The sequence below is a fragment of the Oryctolagus cuniculus genome, chromosome 4, assembly GCF_964237555.1.
Source record: "Oryctolagus cuniculus chromosome 4, mOryCun1.1, whole genome shotgun sequence".
NCBI classification, from domain to species: Eukaryota; Metazoa; Chordata; class Mammalia; order Lagomorpha; family Leporidae; genus Oryctolagus; species Oryctolagus cuniculus.
Window position 1 is genome coordinate 65170922 of NC_091435.1, and position 22470 is coordinate 65193391.

Sequence of the window (22470 nt, forward strand, 5' to 3'; positions counted from 1 at the left end):
AGTATGTGAATTTCCCAATTTTCTATATAGATTTTGCTAATCTTACACAATCCTCCATTTAACTTATTCCTATAGTCTTTTTGTTTACTGTAAATTGGTTGATCAGAGGCAGTGCTTGCTGACTTCTTATTTCTAACAGGGACACTGGCAGTTCTTTACTCCTCATTCCCTATGCTTAGATTTCAGTTTCTTGAAGTGATACTAATAAAGACTGTTCCTGTCATTCTGTCACTCTTTTCCTTTATAGAAATCACTTGTATCTGTAATTCTGTATGTATTTGGAGTTTTACATTTCATTCCCTCTCCCCAGTTAGACAGCAGGCTCCAGAGAGCAATGGGCCACGCTGGGTCTCCAGAGCCTTGCATGGTGTCCAGCTCAGACAACTCAGTGGATGCTGGTTATTCACATTGTCCCGGCATCCACACTTCCCCTTCCTGCTCTCAGTTCCCTTTCGAGGTTGATTCCCTCTCCGTGCTCCTGCTAAGTGATGGTGGGAATGCACTCACAGACTGGTGGGACTCAGCTTTACTGCCTGGTTCATAAAAGACTCTCAATTAATTGCAACAAATGACTCTAAAATATATTACGCCACCGATTTAATTTGGGGGCTTAGTATACTCTGAGAGCTAAAAAATTAAAAAGTAACCACTAAAAGGATTTTGAACTGTTTGAAAAAACAAACAAACAAACAAACAAACTAGGCTGGGGTGGCTATTGTGCCAAAGCTGGTTAAATTGCTGCCTAAATCTCTAGCCATCCTTATGGGCACAGACTCATAGACCAGGCTGCTCTATTCCTATCTAGCCCTCTGCTAATGGCCTGGGAAAGCAGCTGAAAATGGTCCAAGTACTTTTGCACCTGCACCTATGTGGAAGATCAAGAGAGAATTCTTTGCTTTTGGCTTTGGCCTGGTCCAGCCCCAGTTGCTATGGCCATTTAGGAGGTGAACCAGTGGATGGAAGACCTCTGTCTCTGTCTCTTTCTCTCTAACTCTTTCAAATAAATAAATAAATCTGAAGAACTAATAAAAAAATAAATCACTTAGACTGTAAACTGAGTTTTAAAAGAAAAAAATATGTTCTAATATTTATTCTAAGCATAGGAAATAGTTCTAAAACAATAAATGCATCACCTATTTCAAATATGTGATTTCTTTCCTATATTGTCAGTTAAATATTTACAAATGCATAGTATTTCTGATTTAGAGAAGTGTTTTCAAAATCTTTTCTTTATCAAAGGAACATGCTCTACAAAAGTAAATTTTTACAGATCACCAATATAAAAGAAAGTACTTCAAAAAGTTCCTGGAAAATGGAATTGAAAGTTAAATCTATTCTGATGCAAACATTTTAAAATCCATGTATGCATGTAAGCTGTCTTCACAAAGTTTATGGAGAATACATGCTATGAAAAAAAACTATGCATGGATTTGTATGTGTGTACACCTATGTGTACTGCTCCTTTAGTTCCATTTTTGCACACACTTTTTGAAATACTCTCAATAGAATAAAGTTGAACAACTCCAGATGAGGGCAGAAGACAAAAACAAAAACATAAGAGATCTTATAGAACCCTGAGAAACAGTTTGGAAACTTGGCTTTATATTTCTACCTTGTGGAAGCCAGAGCTACTAGTCTTCAATTCCCTTAGGAAGAAAATAAAAGTGCACTGAAAGTTGTTTTTAACTTGGCCACATCTTCCAGTTCAAAAAATTCCCACTTACAAGGACTACTGAATTTATTTCTGCTTTAGAGTGGTAGCTACAGATCTTCACCTTCTTACTAAGAAGAAATGGATATTTTTGATTTTTGTTTTTCTTTTGAACACACCTCTTCTGTTTCAAAGAGCAACAGTTTCTCTTGGAAGAATCTGAAATCCAGAATCCAGATCTGATAGTGTCTGCTGTCTCTGTTCTCTGTAACACAAAGGGTGTGGTTAGGAGGGGAGCGTCGCAGCCAGGGGTAAATGACTGGGGGACTGCAATTTAGATGATCAGACAAGAAATTGATTTGACTGTAGATTCTCTAATAATAGTTGAAAAACATAAAGAACTCCCAGACTGGGGCCAGTATTGTGGCATAACTGGTTAAGTTGCTGCCGGCAATGCTAGCATCCCACATGGATGCAAATTCAGGTCTCAGTTGTTCCACCTGTGATCCAGCTCCCTGCTAATGCACCTGGGAAAGCAGAGGAAGATAGTCCAACTGTTTGAGCCCCTGCATCCACAAGGGAGACCTGGAAGAAGCTTCTGGCTCCTGCCTTCAGCCTGGCCCAGCCCCAGCTGTTTCAACCATTTAAGGAGTGAAATAGATCTCTCTCTCTCTCTCTCTCTCTCTCTCTCTATATATATATATATATATATATATATTTCTACCCACCCCAACTCTGCCTTTCAAATAAATAAAATAAATCTTAAAGAGGGGGAGGGACGGTGCTGTGTCATAGTAGGCCAGGCACCTCTGCAGATTGTTAGCACTTTGTCCAACACGTATGTCTGCCATCTTTTTTTTTATAGCCCCTTCCCACAAGTCAAATCATTATGTTGGACTGAGTTGAGTTAGTAGTCATGTAGGGCAATGAAGGCATAGAATTTAACAAACAAATACTCAGCTGAGTGTTATCTACATTTCACAATGCCTTCCCTACTTTTTACAACCCTACTGCATTCCGTCAGGGCTTTCTTCCACTTTGCAGAGCTTCTAATACACTTCTGCATTCTACTAAATTCTAGGCATTTTCTTACGTATGAACAAAATCAAAAGGCATTCTCTTTCAGGAATAATAAGAAGCCCCATGTCAAGGCTCAGCAAATGCTACCTCAAAGTATTTTTGAAAAAGAACTAAGGAAATAGGAAGGGTGTCAGAAGCAAGATCATGCTGATCCCCTTCCACCACCACTACACTGTGTAGTAAGAACTGGTCATAAGGAAATTCTCTGAGCTACCATCCATGAAGCTGTGTTACAAGACCCTTGTTCTAAAGGATTCTGCCTATACCTGTGGGTATAAGGGAGGAATGCTACCCAGAGAGGCCAAGAAGAGTCTCAACAGATAGGTCTTGCTAGGTGCCTGTCCTCAGTCTACTATCATTAGATTCCTTTTGTCCAATCACATTTCTACATAACTATCCATTCTTCATGAATCCTAACCATCCAATTAGATGGTTTTCTGAATCTTTGTGTCTTTATTTCTGATAATTGATGTGGATGAGTCAGGGAGCCAGGAAGAAATAAGAGCTAGGGGCAGAAGTTGTGGCGCAGCGGGTTAAGCTGCCGCCAGCATCCTGTTTGAGTTCCAGTTGATGTCCCAAATACTCCACTTCCATTCCAGCTCCCTGCTAATGCACCTGGGAAAGCTGTGGAAGATGGCCCAAATCTTTGGGCCCCTGCCACCATGTCAGAGACATGGATGAAGCTCCAGGCTCCTGACTTCTGCCTAGCCGGGATCATTACAGTCAACTGGGGAGTGAGCCAGAGGATGGAAGACCCCTCTCTCTCTCTCTCCATCTGTCCCCCTCTTTCTGTCACTCTGCCTTTCAAATAACTAACAAAGTAAATCTTTTTTAAAAAGATGTAGTTTAGGGGGCTGGTGCTGTGGCACAGTGGGTTAAAGCCCTGGCCCTTAGTGCTGGCATCCCATATGGGTGCCAGTTCTAATCCTGGCTGCTCCTCTTCTGATCCAGCTCTCTGTTATGGCCTGGGAAAGCAGTAGAAGATGGCCCAAGTCCTTGGGCCCCTGCACCCATGTGGGAGACCCAGAAGAAGCTCCTGGCTCCTGGCTTCGGATCAGCACAGCTCCAGCCATTGCGGCTATCTGGGGAGTGAAGCAGCAGATGAAGACCTCTCTCTCTCTCTCTCTCTCTCTGGGGACTGAAGCAGCGGATGAAGACCTCTCTCTCTACCTCTCTCTGTAATTCTGTCTTTCAAATAAATAAAATAAATCTTTAAGAAAAAAATAAAAGAAAAAAAGGTGTAGTTTATTTATTTGAAAGGCAGAGTGATGGGGGCGGGGGAGAGAGATGGCTGGGGTTGGGCCAGGCCAAATCCAGGAGCTTCTTCCGGGTCTTCCCCGTGGGTGCATGGCCCCAAGCACTGAGGATCTCCTCTGCTGCTTTCCTCAGAACATTAGCAGGAAGCTGGATCAGATTGGAGCAGCCAGGACTCAAACCTGCACCCATATGGGATGCTGGCACTGCACCAAGCAGCTTAACTCGCTATACCACAATGCCGGCCCCATAAATAAATCTTTAAAAAAAAAAAAAAAAAAAAAAAGGAGGACCTGAATGAAAGATCTCTGTGAGTGAGATCCCAGTAGAAAGAACGGGGCTATCAAAGAAGGAGGTGCCTTTTTCTGAAGGGAGGAGGGAACTTCCACTTTGACTATGACCTTGTCTAAGATCGAAGTCTGCGAACTCAAAAGGCTTCCATAGCCTTGGCAACTCATGACTAGAGCCCTGGGAGATTACTGACACCATAAACAAGAGTGTCAAATTGTTAAGTCAACAACAGGAGTCACTGTGTACTTACTCCTCATGTGGGATCTCTGTCCTTAATGTGTTGTCCAATGTGAAGTAATGCTATAACTAGTACTGAAACAGCATTTTACACTTTATGTTCTGTGTGGGTGCAAACTGATGAAATCTTTATTAATATATACTAAATTGATCTTCTGTATATAAAGATAATTGAAAATGAATCTTGATGTGAATGGAATGGGAGAGGGAGTGGGAGATGGGAGGGGTGTGGGTGGGAGGGAAGTTTTTGAGGGGAAAGCCATTGTAATCCATAAACTATACTTTGGAAATTAATATTTACTAAATAAAAGTTTAAAAAAATTTTAAAAAAAGGGAAGAAGGAACTAAGGACTGTCAACACCAACACAAAGCCGTGTGCACCACCCAAATCCCATTATCTTCCATGCTGAGTCAACATGGCTGAAGACTCAGAACGCCATCTCTTCCACAGGCAGCTAAATCTTTCCATCACTCCCCCGATGCCATGACACTCTCCTAGACCTCCACATGTGCTGCAGCCCCACCCAATTCCTGTCTCCTTTGTATCTTTAATCAGACCCTGCCCTGAGTACCGCCCTTCTCCTGTAAAAAGGAGGACCCAGCCTGGGTGGGTGTGATTCTCTCCCCCTTGAAGTTGCCCACACTCACTCATATCCTTTTTCCTGGTAATCCTCTCTTGCGGGTACCTGCATTTATGCCTGTGTGTCTACTGTTCTTTCACCCTTCAATAAATCTTACTCCTCCGTTCCCTTCTATCTATATCTCCCAGCTGTAGTCTTAACATGGGAAGACAAGAAACTGGGCTAAGTCTAACTGGGGGTCTCTGAGCCCACCCAGGTTTACAAATGTCTCAATATAATTTGAGGATCCCCATCCCCACAGCATAATGTCACACAAAACACGGACTAAATAAGTGTGCTATGTTTTTCTTTTGTTAATCTGCCTTTTATTATAGGAGTACAGGCTGTGATCTTTATGATGAATGAGGAAATGTACCAATACCCTTCTGCTCCCACATGTATCACATAAAAACACAATGCTAAATATCACTTTCTTCAAGTTATTCTATCCTGTTGGGCCTTTAAAAATGCTACTGTGGTTCTTATTCCTGTAACCAGAAAACCTATGAAAATCTCTGTAGGATTTTTTTTGTGTATGAAAAGTCACATGCTGATTCTAAATTTATATGTAAATAACTTTCAAAAGTCAATAGTAAAACAAATAACCTAATCAAAAATGGGGAAATACATTAACAGACACTCCACAAGACACTGAGGAGACATTTTTAATGAACTGCGTTCCTGTCTAAATATAAATGATGTTTAGGCTATCTTTCTATTTAATAAGGCTTTTTACCATTGATTAAATGAAGGAATGCATCTTTTTGAATAGATTTATTTTCTGTATTTAAAATTGGTTGTTCAATCAGAAAACTTAATTGTAGCTCAGATAGCACCTTTCTTAGGTTCTCTAATAATGACTGTCCTTTGTTTCTTGCCCATTTGGGTCTCATTCCTTTGTAATCATAACCTCTACTCTACCACCAATGGCTCTACTCCCAACCTGTGTGTACTCATGGCCCTCTCCCTGCCTTAATGTTGTATGATTGTTCAGAATTTCTCTACAGACAAACCCAGCTACCTGCAAAAGTGGCCTTTCTTCCGGTCTTGGCTGGAAACAGCTTTAAGCCACATCCATCAAACTGTCCCCACAAGGGTCCAGAGACCCCCCCCCCCCTCCATTTCCTCTCCTCTATAAAATCCTCTCATTACCTGGTTAATGCTACTCTTAGGATCATTGATTACTATTCTCACGCTGTCTACAGTGTCTGTTTAAGTGTTTACAGCAGGTGATAATGGATGGATCCAAGGCCTTCAGCAACCAGGCAGTAAACCAAATGCTGCTACAGGGATATACTCGGCTCCCCACCCAGGAGACAGCAGCTTGAGACATCGCCCCATGTCAGCAGGAAGTAGCTCTAAAGACAGATCATTGTCCCTCTACCCCTCCTGGACTTTGGGACTAAAGTAACCCCATACAAATCCTGCTTTATAAAAAAAGGGGGGAATGTTAGGAAATGGCGCAGTTTTAGCCAGGTGGCCCCAAGGCCCAGCTACCTGAGCCAGGCTCCACCCCCATCCTAATGGGATTCACTGCTCCAGCTTCCCTGCCTGCCCTCAGGCAAAGTTTTAAAAAGGCCTGTTCCTGAACAAGCGACCTCGTGGCCCTTCTCTCATGCGCTCTCGGTTCCTCTCTCTAGCCTCCTCCTCTGGGCTCTTGGCGCTCGCGCGCTCTCTCTCTCTCTCTCAATCTCGGCTCCTCTCTCTGCTCTCTTCTCTCCTTGCTAGCTCCTCTCCTCTCTGTTTCTCTCTTATACTCTCTCTCTCCCTTCGCCGCCCCTTCACTCCGTCTGTTGGGTGTTCCCCAATAAACCCTTTCCCTTAAAAATAAAATAGGTTGTAATAATAAAGTTGGGTTCTGACTACAAAGAAAATAGGAGGACAAATTCACATCACAATAAGACACAACTATGCATCTGTTAGAACAGGTAAAATTGAAGACTGATCACACAAAGTGCTGGCAATTATGTAAAGCAACTGAATCTCACACTTTTGATGAAAATACCAAATAGCATAGTTGGTTTGGAAAAGTTTCTTCAGTCAAAGAAAAAAATTACAAATATTTGATTATTTAAAAATAATAATTGGCTTCTTTTTTTTTAAGATTTAATTATTTATTTGAAAGGCAGGATTACAGAAGCACAGAGGCAGAGAGAGAGAGAAGTCTTCCTTCAGCTGATTTACTCCTCAAATGGCTTCAATGGCCAGAGCTGGGCCATCCAAGCCAGGAGCCAGGAACTTCCAGGTCTCCCATGTGGGTGTAGGGGCCCAAGCACTTGGGCCATTTCCCACTGTTTTCCCAGGCTATAGCAGAGAGCTGGGTCAGAAGTGGAGCAGCTGGGACTTGAACCAGTGCCCATATGAGATGTGGACACTGCAAGTGGTAGCTTTACCAGCCATGCCACAGTGTAGGCCCCTATTTATATATACTAAAGGCAGAGTGACAGGGAGATAGGGAAAGGCAGAGAAAGAGATCTTCCATCTAATGATTGACTCCCCAAAAACCTGACAGCTTATACTGCCTTAGGCCAAAGTCAGGAGCAAGGAACTCCATCTGCGTCTTCCGTGTGGGTGGCAGGAACCCAAGCACTCAGGCCATCATGTACTGCTCTTAAAAGTGGAGCAGCCAGGACTTGAACAAGCACACTGATATGCAATGCTGGTGTCCTAACTGGTGGCTTCATTTGCTGAACCACATTGGCCAAGAAAATAGAACCTTGATTGTTGACAGCTGGAGAATAATTTACTACCAACAAGGAAGAAGAAAGAATTTCCTATAGGAAGGAAATGGTCTACACCTTGTGATGGCACTAACATAACCACATGCATTTTTCAAAACTAATAGGATTATATATTAAAAGGGGTAACTTGTACAGTATGTAAATTATACTTCAATAAATCTAATGTTAGAGAGATTAAATAAATCCCAAAAGCCACACAGCAGCCATTGAAATGACTAATACACGGTAGGTAATTATGGATCACCTTTGTGCAGGAAAGTCAGAGACAATACATAATAGGAGCTAGAGCAATTACTCAATTACTCTTGGTCGAGTACCTAGTACTTTTCTAGTGCTATAATAATTATTTTGTTTTTGTTACTTTTTAAAATCCAGCAGCTTTGTGAGGGCGAGTTGTTGTCTTCATCTTAAAAATCAAATAAGGGGTGCTTGCTTCGGCAGCACATATACTAAAATTGGAATGATATAGAGAAGATTAGCATGGCCCCTGCCAAGGATGATATGCAAATTTGTGAAGAATTCTGTAGTTAAAAAAAAAATCAAATAAGGGGCATGCGTTGTGGTTCAGTGGTCAGGCCACCTCTTGCTAGGCCCACAAGCTGAGTCAGGTGGAGTCCTGCCTTCACTTACAATCCAGCTGCCTGCTAAGCACCCTGGAAAGGTGAGTGGGGGCCCAAGAACTTGGATCCCTGCCACTCATGTGGAGTTCTGGGTTGTTGGTTCTGGCCTAACCCACCCTATCGTTGGCATTTGGGGTTAATTAGCAGACAGATGATTTCTCTGTCACTCTGCCTTTCAAATAAATAAATAAGCAGCTCCAGCCATTGCGGCCATCTGGGGAATAAACCAGAGGATGGAGGACCTCTCTCTCTGCCCCTCCTTCTCTCTGTGTGTAACTCTGATTTTTTTTTAATTTATTTGAGAGGTAGAGTTACTGACAGTGAGAGAGAAATGTCTTCCTTCTGCTGATTCACTCCCCAAATGGCTGCAATGGCTGGAGCTGTGCCGATCCTAATCCAGGAGCCAGGTGCTTCTTCCCACTCTCCCATGTGAGTGCAGGGGCCAAAGTCCTTGGGCCATCTTCTACTGCTTTCCCAGGCCACAGCAGAGCTGGATTGGAAGAGGAACAGCCAGGACTAGAACCGGCGCTCATATGGGATGTTGATGCCGCAGGCGGAGGATTAACATACTGGGCCCCGGTGCTGGCCCCAACTCTGACTTTTATATAAATAAATAAATCTTAAAAAAAAAAAGGTCGATGGTTGCCAGGCTGCAAAAAAAGAAAGGTTTTGGTAACAAGTTAACATATAAAGTGTTTTTATATTTAACATCAATTTTCTTGTGTACTTTGATAAGCATCACTACCAGCTTTCATTTGCAACACGGTTTGTGTCACTGGAAGAATTCTGTGATTGTTGAAGTGAATTGTTATAAATGCAAAGAGATGATAAAATATTAAAAAACATTTTCTAAAAAAATAGGTCGACAGTTCTCATAGTCTGTTATGTATCAGGCTCACATGCAGGGCTTAATAACCTTACATTGCTGGCTCCCATCACCATTGCTTCAGATTCAGAAGGTTTGAGGCAGAGCCCACAATTTTGCATTTCTAGAAAGTTTCAGGTTAATGTGGATCCTGCTGATTCGATGACTACATGAAAACCATTGCCACAGTTTATAAACCACCTATTCTTACATTATAATGAATAGGAAACAAGCAAAATGGTTATCAGAAATGTCATCTTATTTACTGTAGAGACATGGATTGTCCTCTTGTATGCTTCTCAGAAGGTTTTGATAAGAGATGATAGAGAATATAAAAGTGAACAAGAAATGCAGACTTGTGGCACAGCAGTTAAAGTAGCGCTTGGGACACCTGCATCTCATATGGGAGGGCCTGGGTCCAAGCCCCGGATCCACCCTAATTTCCAGCTTCCTGTTAATGAACACCCTGAGACAGTACATAGGATCACTGCCACCACTGGGGAGATTTACTCTTGAGTTCCTGGCTCCTGACTTCACTCTCATCCATCTCTGGCTTTGTGGGCATTTGGGGAATAAACTAGCACATGAGAGATCTCTGGTTCTCTGCCTTTCAAATAAATGAAATAAGAAAAAACAAAGTAGGGGCCGGTGTGGTGTTGTGGCTCAGTGGGTTAACACTCTGACCTGAAGCACCGACATCCCATATGGGTGCTGGTTTGAGTCCTGGCTGCTCCAATCCCAATCCAGCTCTCTGCTATGGCCTGGGATAGAAATAGGAGATGGCCTAAGTCCTTGGGCCCCTGCACCCATGTGGGAGACCCGGAAGAAGCTCCTGGCTCCTGACTTCAGATTGGCATAGCTCTAGCCGTTGCGGTCAATTGGGGAGTGAACCATAGGATGGAAGACCTCTCTCTCTCTGCCTCTCCTCTCTGTGTAACTCTGACTTTCAAATAGAGAAATAAATCTTGAAAAAAAAAAATTTAGAAAATGAACAAGGGGAAATGATAATTTATTGATAAGTATCCACTTGAGGCTCACCCTTTTCTTTACTTTTTGAGTTATCTCACCTTCAATACCTAGGCCATTACTGATGCCTGCCAATCTCACCCCCATTCCCACCACTCACCAGAGCCCAAACGAGCATCTTTCGCCAAAAACGAATGTTTCCTAACTGGTCTCAGAATACACAACATCTGTCCTCTGGCTGTTTCTCTGCATTTGAGGCAAGGAATCTTTTCAAAATACAAATTTGACATTTAAGCCCAGTCCCTTAACTCCTAATGGCTTCCCAATGCTTTTTAAGATAAAGACAAAACAAAAACCTTGCATTGTCTGGGACTCCATTGCTTTCCACTCTTGTTTGATAATCTATGTTCCCTGGCTCTGAACATATTGGCCTTCCAGTTTGCTATTCAGCTCAGATCTCCACAGGCCCTTCCTACAGGCTGTGATGTCCCTTTTCCTCATTGTTTTAAGTTCAATTCGTATTCTTCAGTCTAATGTTAGTCCAAGTTTCTCTCAGGGAAATTTTCTATTAGGTGATGGACTCACTTGAGAGAAATAACACCTTCAAGAACTATTTGCCTCCCCATGCCATTCTGGTCAAATGAAAGATAATGACCAAGTTAGTCCTCATTAAGTCTTCCCATCCCAGTTCCTTCATTTTTGTGTCTCCCCTAGCTTCTTGTTTTCCCTCACTATAGGTAGTTCTATCCTTCAATGTTATCTATCCTACAGATAAGAAATGGCAGTTGAAATAGTGATTGTACTACCATCTTTGGGCTTCATATAAAATAGTGAGGAGAGACAAACATTGCTGCCCAGAAGTAAAATTTGTTGAGGCCAGTTCTGTGGTGCAGTGTTTAACCAACTGCCTGCAGCGCTGGCATCCCACATGGCACTGCGCTCCACTTCCAATCCAGCTCCCTGCTAATGTGTCTGGAAAAGCTTCAGAAGCTGCCCCAGGTGTTTAGGCCTCTGATCCACCAGTTGGAGCCAGTTGGGGCTCCTGACTTCTGCCTGACCTAGACGTAGCCCCAGCTGTTCAGGCCATCTGGGGCATGAACTAGAGGATAGAAAATCTTTCTCTTTGTGTCGTCAGTCTGTCCTACAAATAAACACACAAATCTGTTTAGAAACATGAATTGTTTTTTTCATTCTAAACCTTTCATTCATTCGTTGTATAAGTATTCATTATGTACCAGCTATGCTTAACCATGCCAAACATGGGGTTTTTTAAAGATATATTGGAAACCAGAGTGTCCAAGAGGGATAAAATATCATGATCTGTTTCAAAAATGATCCTTTTTTTTTTCCAAAAATGATCTTTTCACATATGAAAATATCTTTGCAAGTTTTTACTTATAATCTTTTTTTTTTTTTTAATATTTACTATAGAGGTGAGGCGCAGAGAGAGAGAGAGATAGGTCTTTCATTCGCTGGTTCACTCCCTAAATGTCCGCAACAAGACTGGGCCCATTGAATGCTAACAGCCAGAAGTTTCTGCCAGGACTCCCACTTGGTGCAGGGGCCCAAACACTTGGGACATTTTCTACTGCTTTCTCAGGTACATTAGCAGGGAGTTGGATCAGAAGTGGAACTGCTGGCACTTGAACCAGCACCCATATGGGATGCTGGAGTCGCAGGCAGGCAGAGGCTTAACTTGCTGCACTACAACACCGACACCTCAAATTTTTTTTATTAAGATTTATTTTATTTATTTGAAAGACAGAGATACAGAAAGAGGTAGAGACAGAGAGAGAGGTCTTTCATCTGCTGGTTCATTCCCCAGATGGTCGCAACAGCCGGAGCTGCGACGATCCAAAGCCAGGAGCCAGGAGCTTCTTCCAGGTCTCTCACACAGGTGCAGGGGCCCAAGGACTTGGGTCATCTTCTAGTGCATTCCCAGGCCACAGCAGAGAGCTCAATCCGAAGAGGAGCAGCTGGGACTAGAACTGGTGCTCATATGGGATGCGGTGCTTCAGGCCAGGGCTTTAACCTGCTGTGCCACAGCACTGGCTTCCCTCAAATTAATGTTTTACAAAGTTCTTGATTATGATAATTATTGGGGTTATATAGAACTATGTATATATTACAAATATTACAAAAAAAAAAAAAAAACACCCAACTAGCTAATTAGATACAGAATAAACACATGTGTAACAACATTTAGGTTTGAATATTCTAAGGGGCCAGTGCTGTGGCATAGTGGGTAAACCTGCCACCTGCAGTACTGGCATCCCAAATGGGCTCTAGTTCGAGATCTGGCTTGCTCCACTTCTTTAAAAGATACACACATCTTAAGTGCATAGCTCTGTGATTTTTACATATAGATATGCTCAAGAAACTACTACCCAAACAAGGCTCACTTCATAATGGGAGTATATTAGGAGTAGACAAATTGTCTTAATGGTGAAGCATAATTTATTTTGTAAAGATATGCTTATTAGAAATGGGGAAAAGAGTACATCTGAGTATTAAGGTTACTTAATGACTGTAGAGAGATAGTTAGTGTCATCAGGACCTATTGCTTCCCTGTGATTAGACTCACATGACCAGTGATGTTTGACTTCCCGTTGCATCATGCCAAACACATTTCAATGTTTACCGTTCCTTCTGGTACTAGGTATACATAATTAAGATGCCAAATTTCAACTTTTATCTGTAAGCTCTAACTTGTTAACATACAGAAATTTATATGGAACATTTTTTGGTAAATTAACGCCACTGTAATAAATTGGAATTTAAAAATGTCCCTTTATCCCTCCTCAGGAGATGTGTCACATCCACCTTTGATTCCTGTCAAGGAGTTCACTGTTTTTCTTTTTTACAGACCCTTTTGCCTCTACCAATGATATCTTGCTAAACCTGTCTTCAGCTCAGTTACTTTAGAATCTGCTCATGGAGTCTTCCATTCCTTTCTGGAACCAAGGAAAATTTGAAGTTCTGGCTCCAGATTTCTATTGTTCCTATTATATTTCACATGTTGTTCACACCACACATAGCTGTGGGCCCAGACCTATCTGCATGGTTGTGACTTTAGCATTCAGATGGGGAATGAATGCAGATCTTCTCTGGGCTCCCCCACAGCAGCTCAATCATCATACCCTATCCTCCCTCTGCCATGGAACTCATCTGGGGCAAAAGTAATCGAATCCAATTATTTGGGGGTGGGCATTGTAGCATAGCAGGTGAAGCTGCTGCATGTGACGCCAGCATCCCACATGGGCACTGGCTAAAGTCTCGGATGCTTCACTCCTGTCCCACCTCCCTGCTAATGGCCTGGAAAAGCAGCAGAAGGTAGCACAAGTGCTTGAGCTGCTGCAACCACGAGACCCACAGAGGCTCCTAACTTCTGGTTTTATTTATTTATTTGAAGACAGAGTTACGGGGAGAGGGGGGCTGCGGAGAGAGACCTTCCATCCTCTGGTTCACTTTCCAGATGGCTAAAACAGCCAGAGCTGGGGCGTCCTGAAGCCAGGAACCAGGAGTTTCTTCTGGGTCTCCTACATGGGTGCAGGAGCCCAAGTACTTGAGCCATCATCCACTGTTTTCCCAGGTTCATTGTCAGGGAGCTGGATCAGAAGTGGAGCAGCCAGGACTTGAACCAATGCCCATATGCGACACTGGTGCTGTTAAGTAGTAGCTTTACCAGCTATGCCACAGTGCTGGCCCCAAATAATAAATAAATCCTTTTTAAAAAATAGATTTAATTATTTGTCTCTCTTCCTTCTGAAAGTATTCTGGGAGCACAGGAGGGAGAGGAGGAGTGGGGTCTGGAGAAAGAACACATCACATTAGCAGAATCAAGCAGCAGGGAACATTAGTAAATGACCTTGGGTATAACCAGACAACATAGCAGAACACGAGCTTTCTCCCCAAATGATGCATAATCCCTCAGAGAGCAAAGAAACTCGTTAGTCATGTTAACATGTATGAAATAATTCTGAATGCCAGGATGCACAGTGGCCATTGTTTACTGTCATCATACCTGACACATAGTAGGAAGTTGGCAGGTGAAAGCTAGAAAGAGATCTCTGTCCTGATCCTGACTCAGTTCTTTTGGCTCTTCTGTCACCACTTGGCCCCTGTCTGTTCTAGGCACTATTGCTCACACAAAGAGAGGGTGAAAGGGCTGAAGGGGATAAACAATCCTGTGAAACAAAACAGAATCTACAAGCTGGATTTAGTTTTCTAATGGAAAGCAGTTGAGTAACGCTGCATGCTAACCCAGACAATATGACGCATGATCTCAGTAGGCAGAATTACGAAGAGGCAACAGGTTGAGCTCAAGAGCCTATATGCTCTCGTGGACTATTTGCTGAATGGACAGGAAACCACTGCTTCAGCTATGAACTTCCTTTGCTGGTGACAGAGAAAAGAACCACAAGATGGGAGACCCCACAGGCCTGTTTGGAGTACACAAACACAAACGGACACAGTCTTGTCTTCCCATGATAGGAAGTGCAGGATGATCTCCGGGTGCTTGATGCTCACAACCATCACAATGGACTCAGAGATGCCCTTGTTGAGGGTGTTGGTGGCCCAAGAGGTACCTTTGCAAAGTTGCTTGTAGTGACGTGACCAGTAGTTCTTGAAGAGGTAGGTCTGTGAGGGGATGGGCCTTGAATTTACATCATCAGTCATGGCTATGGTTCCGCAGGCTCCCTACTCCTCAAGAACTTAGATGATGTCAAAGAAGGAAGCAGAAGCTGTAAATGTCCTTTAAATCCTGATATTCTAGTCCCATTGAAGGCTTTTTGATAAGATTTTATTCCTAGAAAGCAAACAAAATGTCTGTTTTTAAAAAAATGGGGACCAAGAAGAATGATCAAGTTGTATTCTTGGAAGAAACCCATGGTTTAGATAGAAGCAAGTTCATGTGTTCCATAGCACACTGGGTGACTGTCGTTCATAGCAGTATTCATATGAAGACTGGCCAGGCAAATCAAGCCTTTGAACTGTATAGGCAAGGGCCCAAAGACGATTTTTGTTATTTGCCTAGTGGCCCATGGAGGTTATTATTCAAAGTGACCTCAGTTCTATTGAACTTGCTTGGTATGCAGACTCTCAAGAGAACTGCAGCAGGGCAGGGCAGCCAAACTGGAGGAAAGACAAGCACACATTCACACAGTTGCCTCTGTGGGAGAAGGTAACTGTCAGATGCTGCCTCTCTTTCTCCAGGGACTGATGGAGAAGTCTAGACTAAGAGGGCACATTTACTTCTGGTTTCTCTTCTCTGTCAGCTGCCCTGAACCTCTAGTGTTCAGTAATCTGGAAACTAAAGTTGAGCCAACAGGTTGGCATGAAGCCCAGGATGGTTCCTGGACAAGTAAAGCAAGGTGGGGAGACAAGCCCTCTTCAGAGGGAGTCTGTTTTCTGTCGTTTCTCCATAGGTCTCTCATCCAAGTCACGCCCAAGGGCATAGTTAGTTTCTTACCTTCTGTACCACAAATGAATACAAAATCCCCTTTAGGAATCCTTTTGAGCATGTGGAGTGGGGCATGGGCATTGAGGCACAGCGGGCTAAGCCACTGCCTGTGATGCTGGTATCCCAGGTGGACACTGGTTTGTGTCCTGGGTGTTACATTTCCAATCAAGTTCCCTACTAACGGCCTGGGAAAGCAGCAGAAGATGGTTAAGTCCTTGGGGAGGAACCTCCTGGCTCTCCTTCTCTTTCTGTAACTGCCTTACAAATAATAAAACTTAAAAAAGAAAAAAATCTTTCAATGATCTATTACCCAGGGATAAAGAGCTGCCTGACTTCAAATTCCTTATCCCTTTCTCTACTCCTGGAAAAATGCTTCAAAATTTTCATATAAAAAAATAAAAAAATTTACTTACACATTTTTTATTAAAACCCTGTACAGATTTCTTTAATTAGTTCTTTGTAAAACTAAATATAAGGGCCTTCTGGAAAAAGACAGATACCTCCTTTACAGGCATATAAAAAATGTGATAACAGACAAAGTAGTGTACACAGTACTATGTAATGCTTATATCAAATACAATACAATGTCTGCTCCTCTAGAATCATTTTCCAGGAATCTAAACGCCTTAGCTTTCACACATAAATGCTCTTTTTATAGATGATAAGCTTACTTGAAAAATAATTTTCTTCAAATTTTTTTCTTGAGAAATTAAAAAAATTTTTTTTTTAGTTTTTAAGATTCAATACAGTTCATAGAAACAAATCTAAGAATATAATGTTCCTTTTCTCCTTCTTTCCCTGCCCTTCTCTCTCTCTCATCTTCTCCCATTCCCCCTTCTGTTTCAGTTTTGAGATAACATATCTTTATCTTCCAACTCTTTCTAGACAACTTAGGCTTGAAATACACAGCTAAGTAATATTAATTAAGAAAAGCAACAAGTAATTACCTGTGGACACACTCGGGGCACAGCATATTGTCCTCCAGGTATGGGGGTGGGAAATTACTTGCAGGAAGCAAGAAGAGTGCACTCACTCTTCCTTTTTTCTTCTCAGGAACCCAGGCTTGTCCTGCATGAAACTGCAGCTGAACCCAACCATGTGTGTTTGCAGGGAGACTTTTCCCATGGACCACACACCATCTGTCACCTGGGGAAAGGAAGATATTTAGTATGAACACATCAGGACCACCTATTCACGCTCAAGACTGCATTATGGCCTATCACTCTGTATTCTACTGGATTTCTTAAATGCCAGCTGCAAGACATGAACCTATGAACCCCTCCCCACCTTCTCCTGTACCTTTATGCAAAACAGTTCCTCCCGAAACCTTAACAAGAACAAAAAAATCTAATTGGAAGAGGTTTAGTGCTGGTGGGCAAATGATAGACTAACTTAGAGCGATCTGGGAAGGACTGCGTGAAATAGGTCAAGCAGTTTATAGACATCTTTCATTGTACTTCCTCTAGGTCTTAACAATAGGAAGTTTATGGGGCCAGCACGGTGGTTAAGCTGCAGCTTGCAATGCCAGCATCCTGTATCAGAGTGCCAGTTTCAGTCCCAGTTGCTCTGCTTCTGATCAAGCTCCCTGCTAATGCTTGGGTAAGCAGCTGAGGATGGCCCAAATATTTTGGCCCCTGCCACCCACATGGGAGACCTGGATGGAGTTCCTGGCTTCTGCTTGGACCAGCCATGGCAGATTCTCTCTGTCACTCTGCCTTTCAAAGAAATAAAATTAATAAATCTTTACAAATAAAAAGTTTATATTAATTCAGTTTATAGTGAGCAAACTGAGGACTGTTTCAAAAGTTTGTTAATGTTACTCATGTAACAGACACCAGAAGATTCAGAGGATTTCAGACATTCTAGACTCGCTTTTAAATTCACTAAAGGAGGGGAAAGAAATGAAGCCAAACAGCTACTATCCTCTTTTTGTGCCACCGATAACTTAGAGCATAGTTTTCAGTGTGGTCCCCCAACCAGCATCCTCAGTATTGCCCGGGAAGTTGTCAGGTCTCGGGCTTACCGGAGGCCTCTGGGGGTGTTTCCACTGCCTTCCTCTTCCCAGCACCAGCGACAATTCTGGCCCAAGAGGCCAGCACAGCCTCTGGGGCAGAAGTTGTCACCTCAACTGTATTCACGTCCTCCAGGAGCACAGGTACGCCCTCCTGGAGTGGAGGAGCCACTTCAGGGGGGTCGGTCCCCGCGGAACACACTGTTTTCTTAGCACTTTCCTGGGATGTTTCCTCTTTGCCCACCTTTGATTTTATTTGTAAGGATGTTTTGATCTTGACCTCCTTTGCTGTGCTGGGAATAGCCTGTAAACAAGGCTAAAGAATAAAGTGCTATTAGAAGCGTGGCCTCTTAGGTGGGAAGAAGCTGGTCAAAGGTAAAATAGGTTAGATAGGAGAAGTTAAGTTAAAGAGATCTATTACAACATGGCGACTATAGCTAATAATAAGGCACTGAATTTTTGAAAATTGTTAATATTAGATTTACATGTTCTCGACAGAAATAAAGAATGTCAGGCAATGCATATTAATTAGCTTGATTTAGTCATTCTACAGTGTACACATAAGTTGAGTGCAATAAATATACACAATTTTTATTATCAATTTAAAAAGCCTTTTTATTACTATTTGTAGCAATGAAAACTAGGAGTGGAGAGGGAGGAAAGGACTAAGACAGTTTTTCTCACTCTTTGGTGCTAAAATTAGCAATCAAGAGAACTGAACCTTTTACTTTGTCAATGCTCCAAAAAAAAAAAAAAAAAAAAGAGAGAGAGAGAGAGAAAAGGCACTTACCTTCTGGTGTGGGTAAGCATATTCACATAGTCGCTTATACAGATCTATTTTCTAAAAGAGAATAATGAGTTAGTACTGAAAGCAGTGTTCCTACTCCTTTTCCCAGTGCCATGGTCTCACATGCTGGAAACTCACCGGGCCTTTAGTGCTTAACCTCAGCTTTTGACCCCAGGCCCGCAAAATGTCTCTGTGAACCAGGTCGATGGGTGGCAGATCTACAGGTAACGGAGGAATTGGTACCTTCTTCCGAGGTTTTGGGTTGCCATCACACTGTCCCCTTTCCTTAGGACAGGCAACTGAGGGAAAATGGTATAAAATTAACAGATTTTCTGTAGTTACAATCACTTTTAGTTCTCATGGTCCAATCCCCTAATGTACAGTTAAATTACTTGCCAAAGACCAGATAGCTTCCATGGAATAGAACTTCAAACCTAGGACCTGGCACCTCCAGATGCCAGCTTTACTTCAAAAGCTTCCCACTGCTCCCATTTGCTCCTCTGTGGACTGCCTAGTCGAGAGAATTCAGGTGGCCGCACTATACATTGCACTTCCATTCCAGGAGAATGACTTAAGTCTTAAGACTTTGAGTGCATAAACTCAGTAGTTACACATACAACCACAAACACTCGTAAATCTGCCAGCTGCCTCAGTCACGGCAGCACCCAGGTGGTTCTGAAATTTTTTTTTTTAAGATTTTATTTGGTGTTAAATTTTATGAGGGGACTTCAAGAAGTTCACTGAAAATCAGAATAAGGGAACTGTGTGGTGGCACAGCAGGTTAAGCCACTGCCTGTGATGCCCGCATATGGGAGTGCTGGTTAGAGTCCCAGCTGTTCTTAGACTTACGCAGCTTCCTGCAAATGTGGGAAAACAGCGGATCATGGCCCAAGTAGCTGGGCCCCTGGCACCCTTGTGGGAATCATGGGTAGAGTTCCAAGCTCCTTGTTTCAGTCTGCTCTAGCCCTGCCATTGTGACCATTTGGGGAGTAAATCACTAAACGGAAGATCTCTCTTCCCTCCCTCTCGCTGTAACTATACCTTTCAAATAAATAAAATAAATCTTAAAAAAAGAAAAGAAAAAGGAAGAAAAAACAATGATTAAGCAAATTAAAGGAAAAAAAAAAAAAAAGAATGGATTTCAAACTGTCCCCCACACCTGAGAGTCTTAACTCCAAGCAGCAAGTTAAGGCAAATGATTATCAGAACCAAATGTGATGTGGGAATCTGAATGTAGAAACAGATCAGTTAAAGGCGGCCACAAGGCTTCAGTGAAGTGCAATTTTACATAGGCTTCAAAGGAAATCTCAGATTTGCAGGATTCAGGGGGCAAATTTCTTTCCTGCCTCTTCCATACATTCAGAAAAAATCCTCAGGTTTCTGAGGAAATGAGACCTGAGATTTGTAAACCTCTTACCTTTATCATCTTTCATAGATCTTTTTCGTTTGTTCCCCTCCTTTTCTGATGTTCTTGGTAAAGATGTGCTTGGTTGAGTTAAGGCCCACTGTTCTTCTTCCCTCGACCATCCTGTGGCGGTTCTCTGGGGATAAAGAAGCTAGTCAGCAATTTCTTTGAGTTCAAACTGAAGATAGCATACCTGCCCTAATACAACTCGCTGCTGAGGCACCAAGACAGTCACTGCACTGGGCTGCTGGGATGGATTCCCCTCTAGGGATCATCTTAATAACAGCTCCATTCATAAGATGGAAACAATGATGGGGAAATAGAAGGAAGCCAGTTTGAAAGTACAGGAGAACATTCAGATAAAAACGAAAGAAGCAGAAGAAAACAGGCTCAGTCCTGGGGGAAGAAGCCCTTACATCATCACTGTCTACATCCATCACCCCTCACGTGGAATTGCGCCCCCATTCCTTCATTCTTGACTATTTTCTAATAAATTATTTTCTCATATGGAAACCAGAGTTATGCTATGGAAAACTTCACCAGCTGATTGCTCTTAGGATTAATCTTAGTGAAGATAAATAAATGTCTTGAACATAATCTATCGGCCGGCCTCTTATCCTACCCCCATCTGAAGCTGCTGTTTCCCAAGCTCTCATTATAGAATTCTTGAGTTATCACTGTAACCTGAAGTTACATCCCTCAGCTCCTGCTCCCACTTCTATTTACATTCTTAAATCTTACTCCTCTTTCAGAGTCTCACTTTTAGTATCATTTCATTAAGAACCCTTTCTAGTCCTTCCAGACTAAATCACCTACAGGTCACCTCATTCCCTCCACTTGTCAAAAAAACATTTTATATTTGCTTGTATAATTTGATCAATGCCTGTGATTCCATTTGATTGTAGGCACAAAGGTAGGCTTCCCCTTTCATCATAGGCATTCAATAAATATTGGTTAACCGAATTAAAAATAACAAACAAGCAGTGGGAATAAAGCTGTTCCATACAAAGATACATGCCCCGGGCATTTGGCTGCACAGACTCCTCAGAGTCATTTGTTTAATCCTCCTAACAATCTTGCAACCACTTTATCTTTCAGTTGCCAGCAGCTGAGACCCAGAGGTTACACAATTAAGGACACAAAAGTTAAGGGCACATTTGGGGGTAGGGGGTGGAAGGGAGCATTATATTCTTAGAATTGTATCTATGAACTGTATTGCATCTGGTTAATTAATTTTTTAAAAGAAAAGCACGTTAGAGATAATTTAACGCCTAGGTAAATTTGTTCCTAAACCTGAATCCTTTTCTATCACCCTCAAAGTAGGAGTACAGGACAAATTTACATTTGCATGGCACTTTTACATCTCTATAGCAGTTTTACATCTGTATTCTAGTTGCATATTTGCATTACCTTTACTCCGAGCACTCTCTTTAGGGCACACAAAAGTCTTAAATTGAGAAGGCTAAAAATGACCTGGTTCCGGAAAGGGGCTTTGAGCATGCTCAGCTGTTTGGGTCACCGCGGCTCAGCGCCTCCGGAACAGGTCTCTAGGCCTCTCCTCCTTCATTGCCTCACGGCCCGAGAGCAGGTCTCACGGCGGAGCGTTCCGCAGGTCTAAGGACTCCGGGAACAGGAGAGGAATTCAGACCCAGCGCCTTTGCGTTCAGATCTGTGTTTACCCAAAGAAAATGAAGGCGGTTTGTCCCTTCCCAGACTCTGAAATTTTTCCCTTCACCGCCCCTTTCCTCCAATTGCCATCTCCTTCCAGCCACAGATTCTTCTCTGACAAGATAAGGTATCTCTTCAAAAATCAAAGAGGAATCCTCATTTCTTATTTGTCTCCTTGCTCCAGTATTGTAGGGTGTAAATATATCCAAGGATTTACATTTTTCTTTCTTAGGTATGAGGAGAAAATTCTAAGGCACATTGTTTCATTGTTTTCTTGTCAAGAGATCATGAGAGCTCAAAAGGGGAGAGAAACGGGAGGAGACCCACAAGCACAAGAAACAAACCCATTAACAACACTACACTTGATCTTAGTCAAAAAGCCGAGAAGCGATACAAACCCACCAAAACTCAACTTACCTCCTTGCCTCTAGAATTCTCCATACTTGGAAGACAAATGAAGTTGATAAAAAGAAAGGTCTTTTCACTTCCACGATGGTCCCTAGCCTAAGAGTGCTCTTCAGAGAGTCTCCGCCCACTTCCTGTTACCAAAGGTGCTCTTCTTTCTCCCTTCCCCTCTGTCCCCTCCTCCCTCACCATTTGTGAATGTTAAATCGTGTATTTGCTTATTCATGAGGTGATTAGCGCATAGTTGAATTACAAATGCCATTCCGGACCCTTTTCGGTCAACATTTAACTTTAATACAAGGTGTGCTTAACAAGACATTGGGAAGCTGAAAAATTCTTCAAGGTAACTCTAAGGGGGAAAAAAAAAAAAAACCTGCTAGAGACTCCTGAAGAGAAGGTGACCAG

The 22470-nt window shown here is 42.4% G+C and overlaps 1 protein-coding gene and 1 non-coding gene across 2 annotated transcripts; one reads left to right on the top strand and one right to left on the bottom strand.

The window, feature by feature from the left end:
• The first annotated feature begins 8299 nt into the window (after positions 1 to 8299).
• Positions 8300 to 8405, top strand: LOC127483043 (U6 spliceosomal RNA). Its single transcript, XR_007909017.1, has one exon. It is a non-coding gene; the product is annotated as a U6 spliceosomal RNA (small nuclear RNA).
• Positions 8406 to 14912: 6507 nt separating this feature from the next.
• Positions 14913 to 22210, bottom strand: DPPA4 (developmental pluripotency associated 4). The gene is made up of 7 exons (XM_008266980.4): positions 22078 to 22210; positions 20005 to 20128; positions 18726 to 18886; positions 18591 to 18641; positions 17813 to 18116; positions 16737 to 16935; positions 14913 to 15135 (listed from the first exon to the last, which is right to left on the bottom strand). The coding sequence occupies exons 1-7, from the start codon at positions 22099 to 22101 to the stop codon at positions 15099 to 15101; spliced, it is 900 nt and encodes a 299-aa protein (XP_008265202.2). The 5' UTR covers positions 22102 to 22210; the 3' UTR covers positions 14913 to 15098.
• Between the last annotated feature and the right edge of the window lie 260 nt (positions 22211 to 22470).

Coding starts and splice junctions, on each gene's coding strand:
- DPPA4 (XM_008266980.4), bottom strand. CDS start 22,101: ATGGAGAATTCTAGAGGCAAGGAG. Junction 18,117..18,590: donor ATGCTTACCCACACCAGAAG/GTAAGTGCCTTT, acceptor TTTATTCTTTAG/CCTTGTTTACAGGCTATTCC. Junction 16,936..17,812: donor AACACCCCCAGAGGCCTCCG/GTAAGCCCGAGA, acceptor TCCTTTCCCCAG/GTGACAGATGGTGTGTGGTC.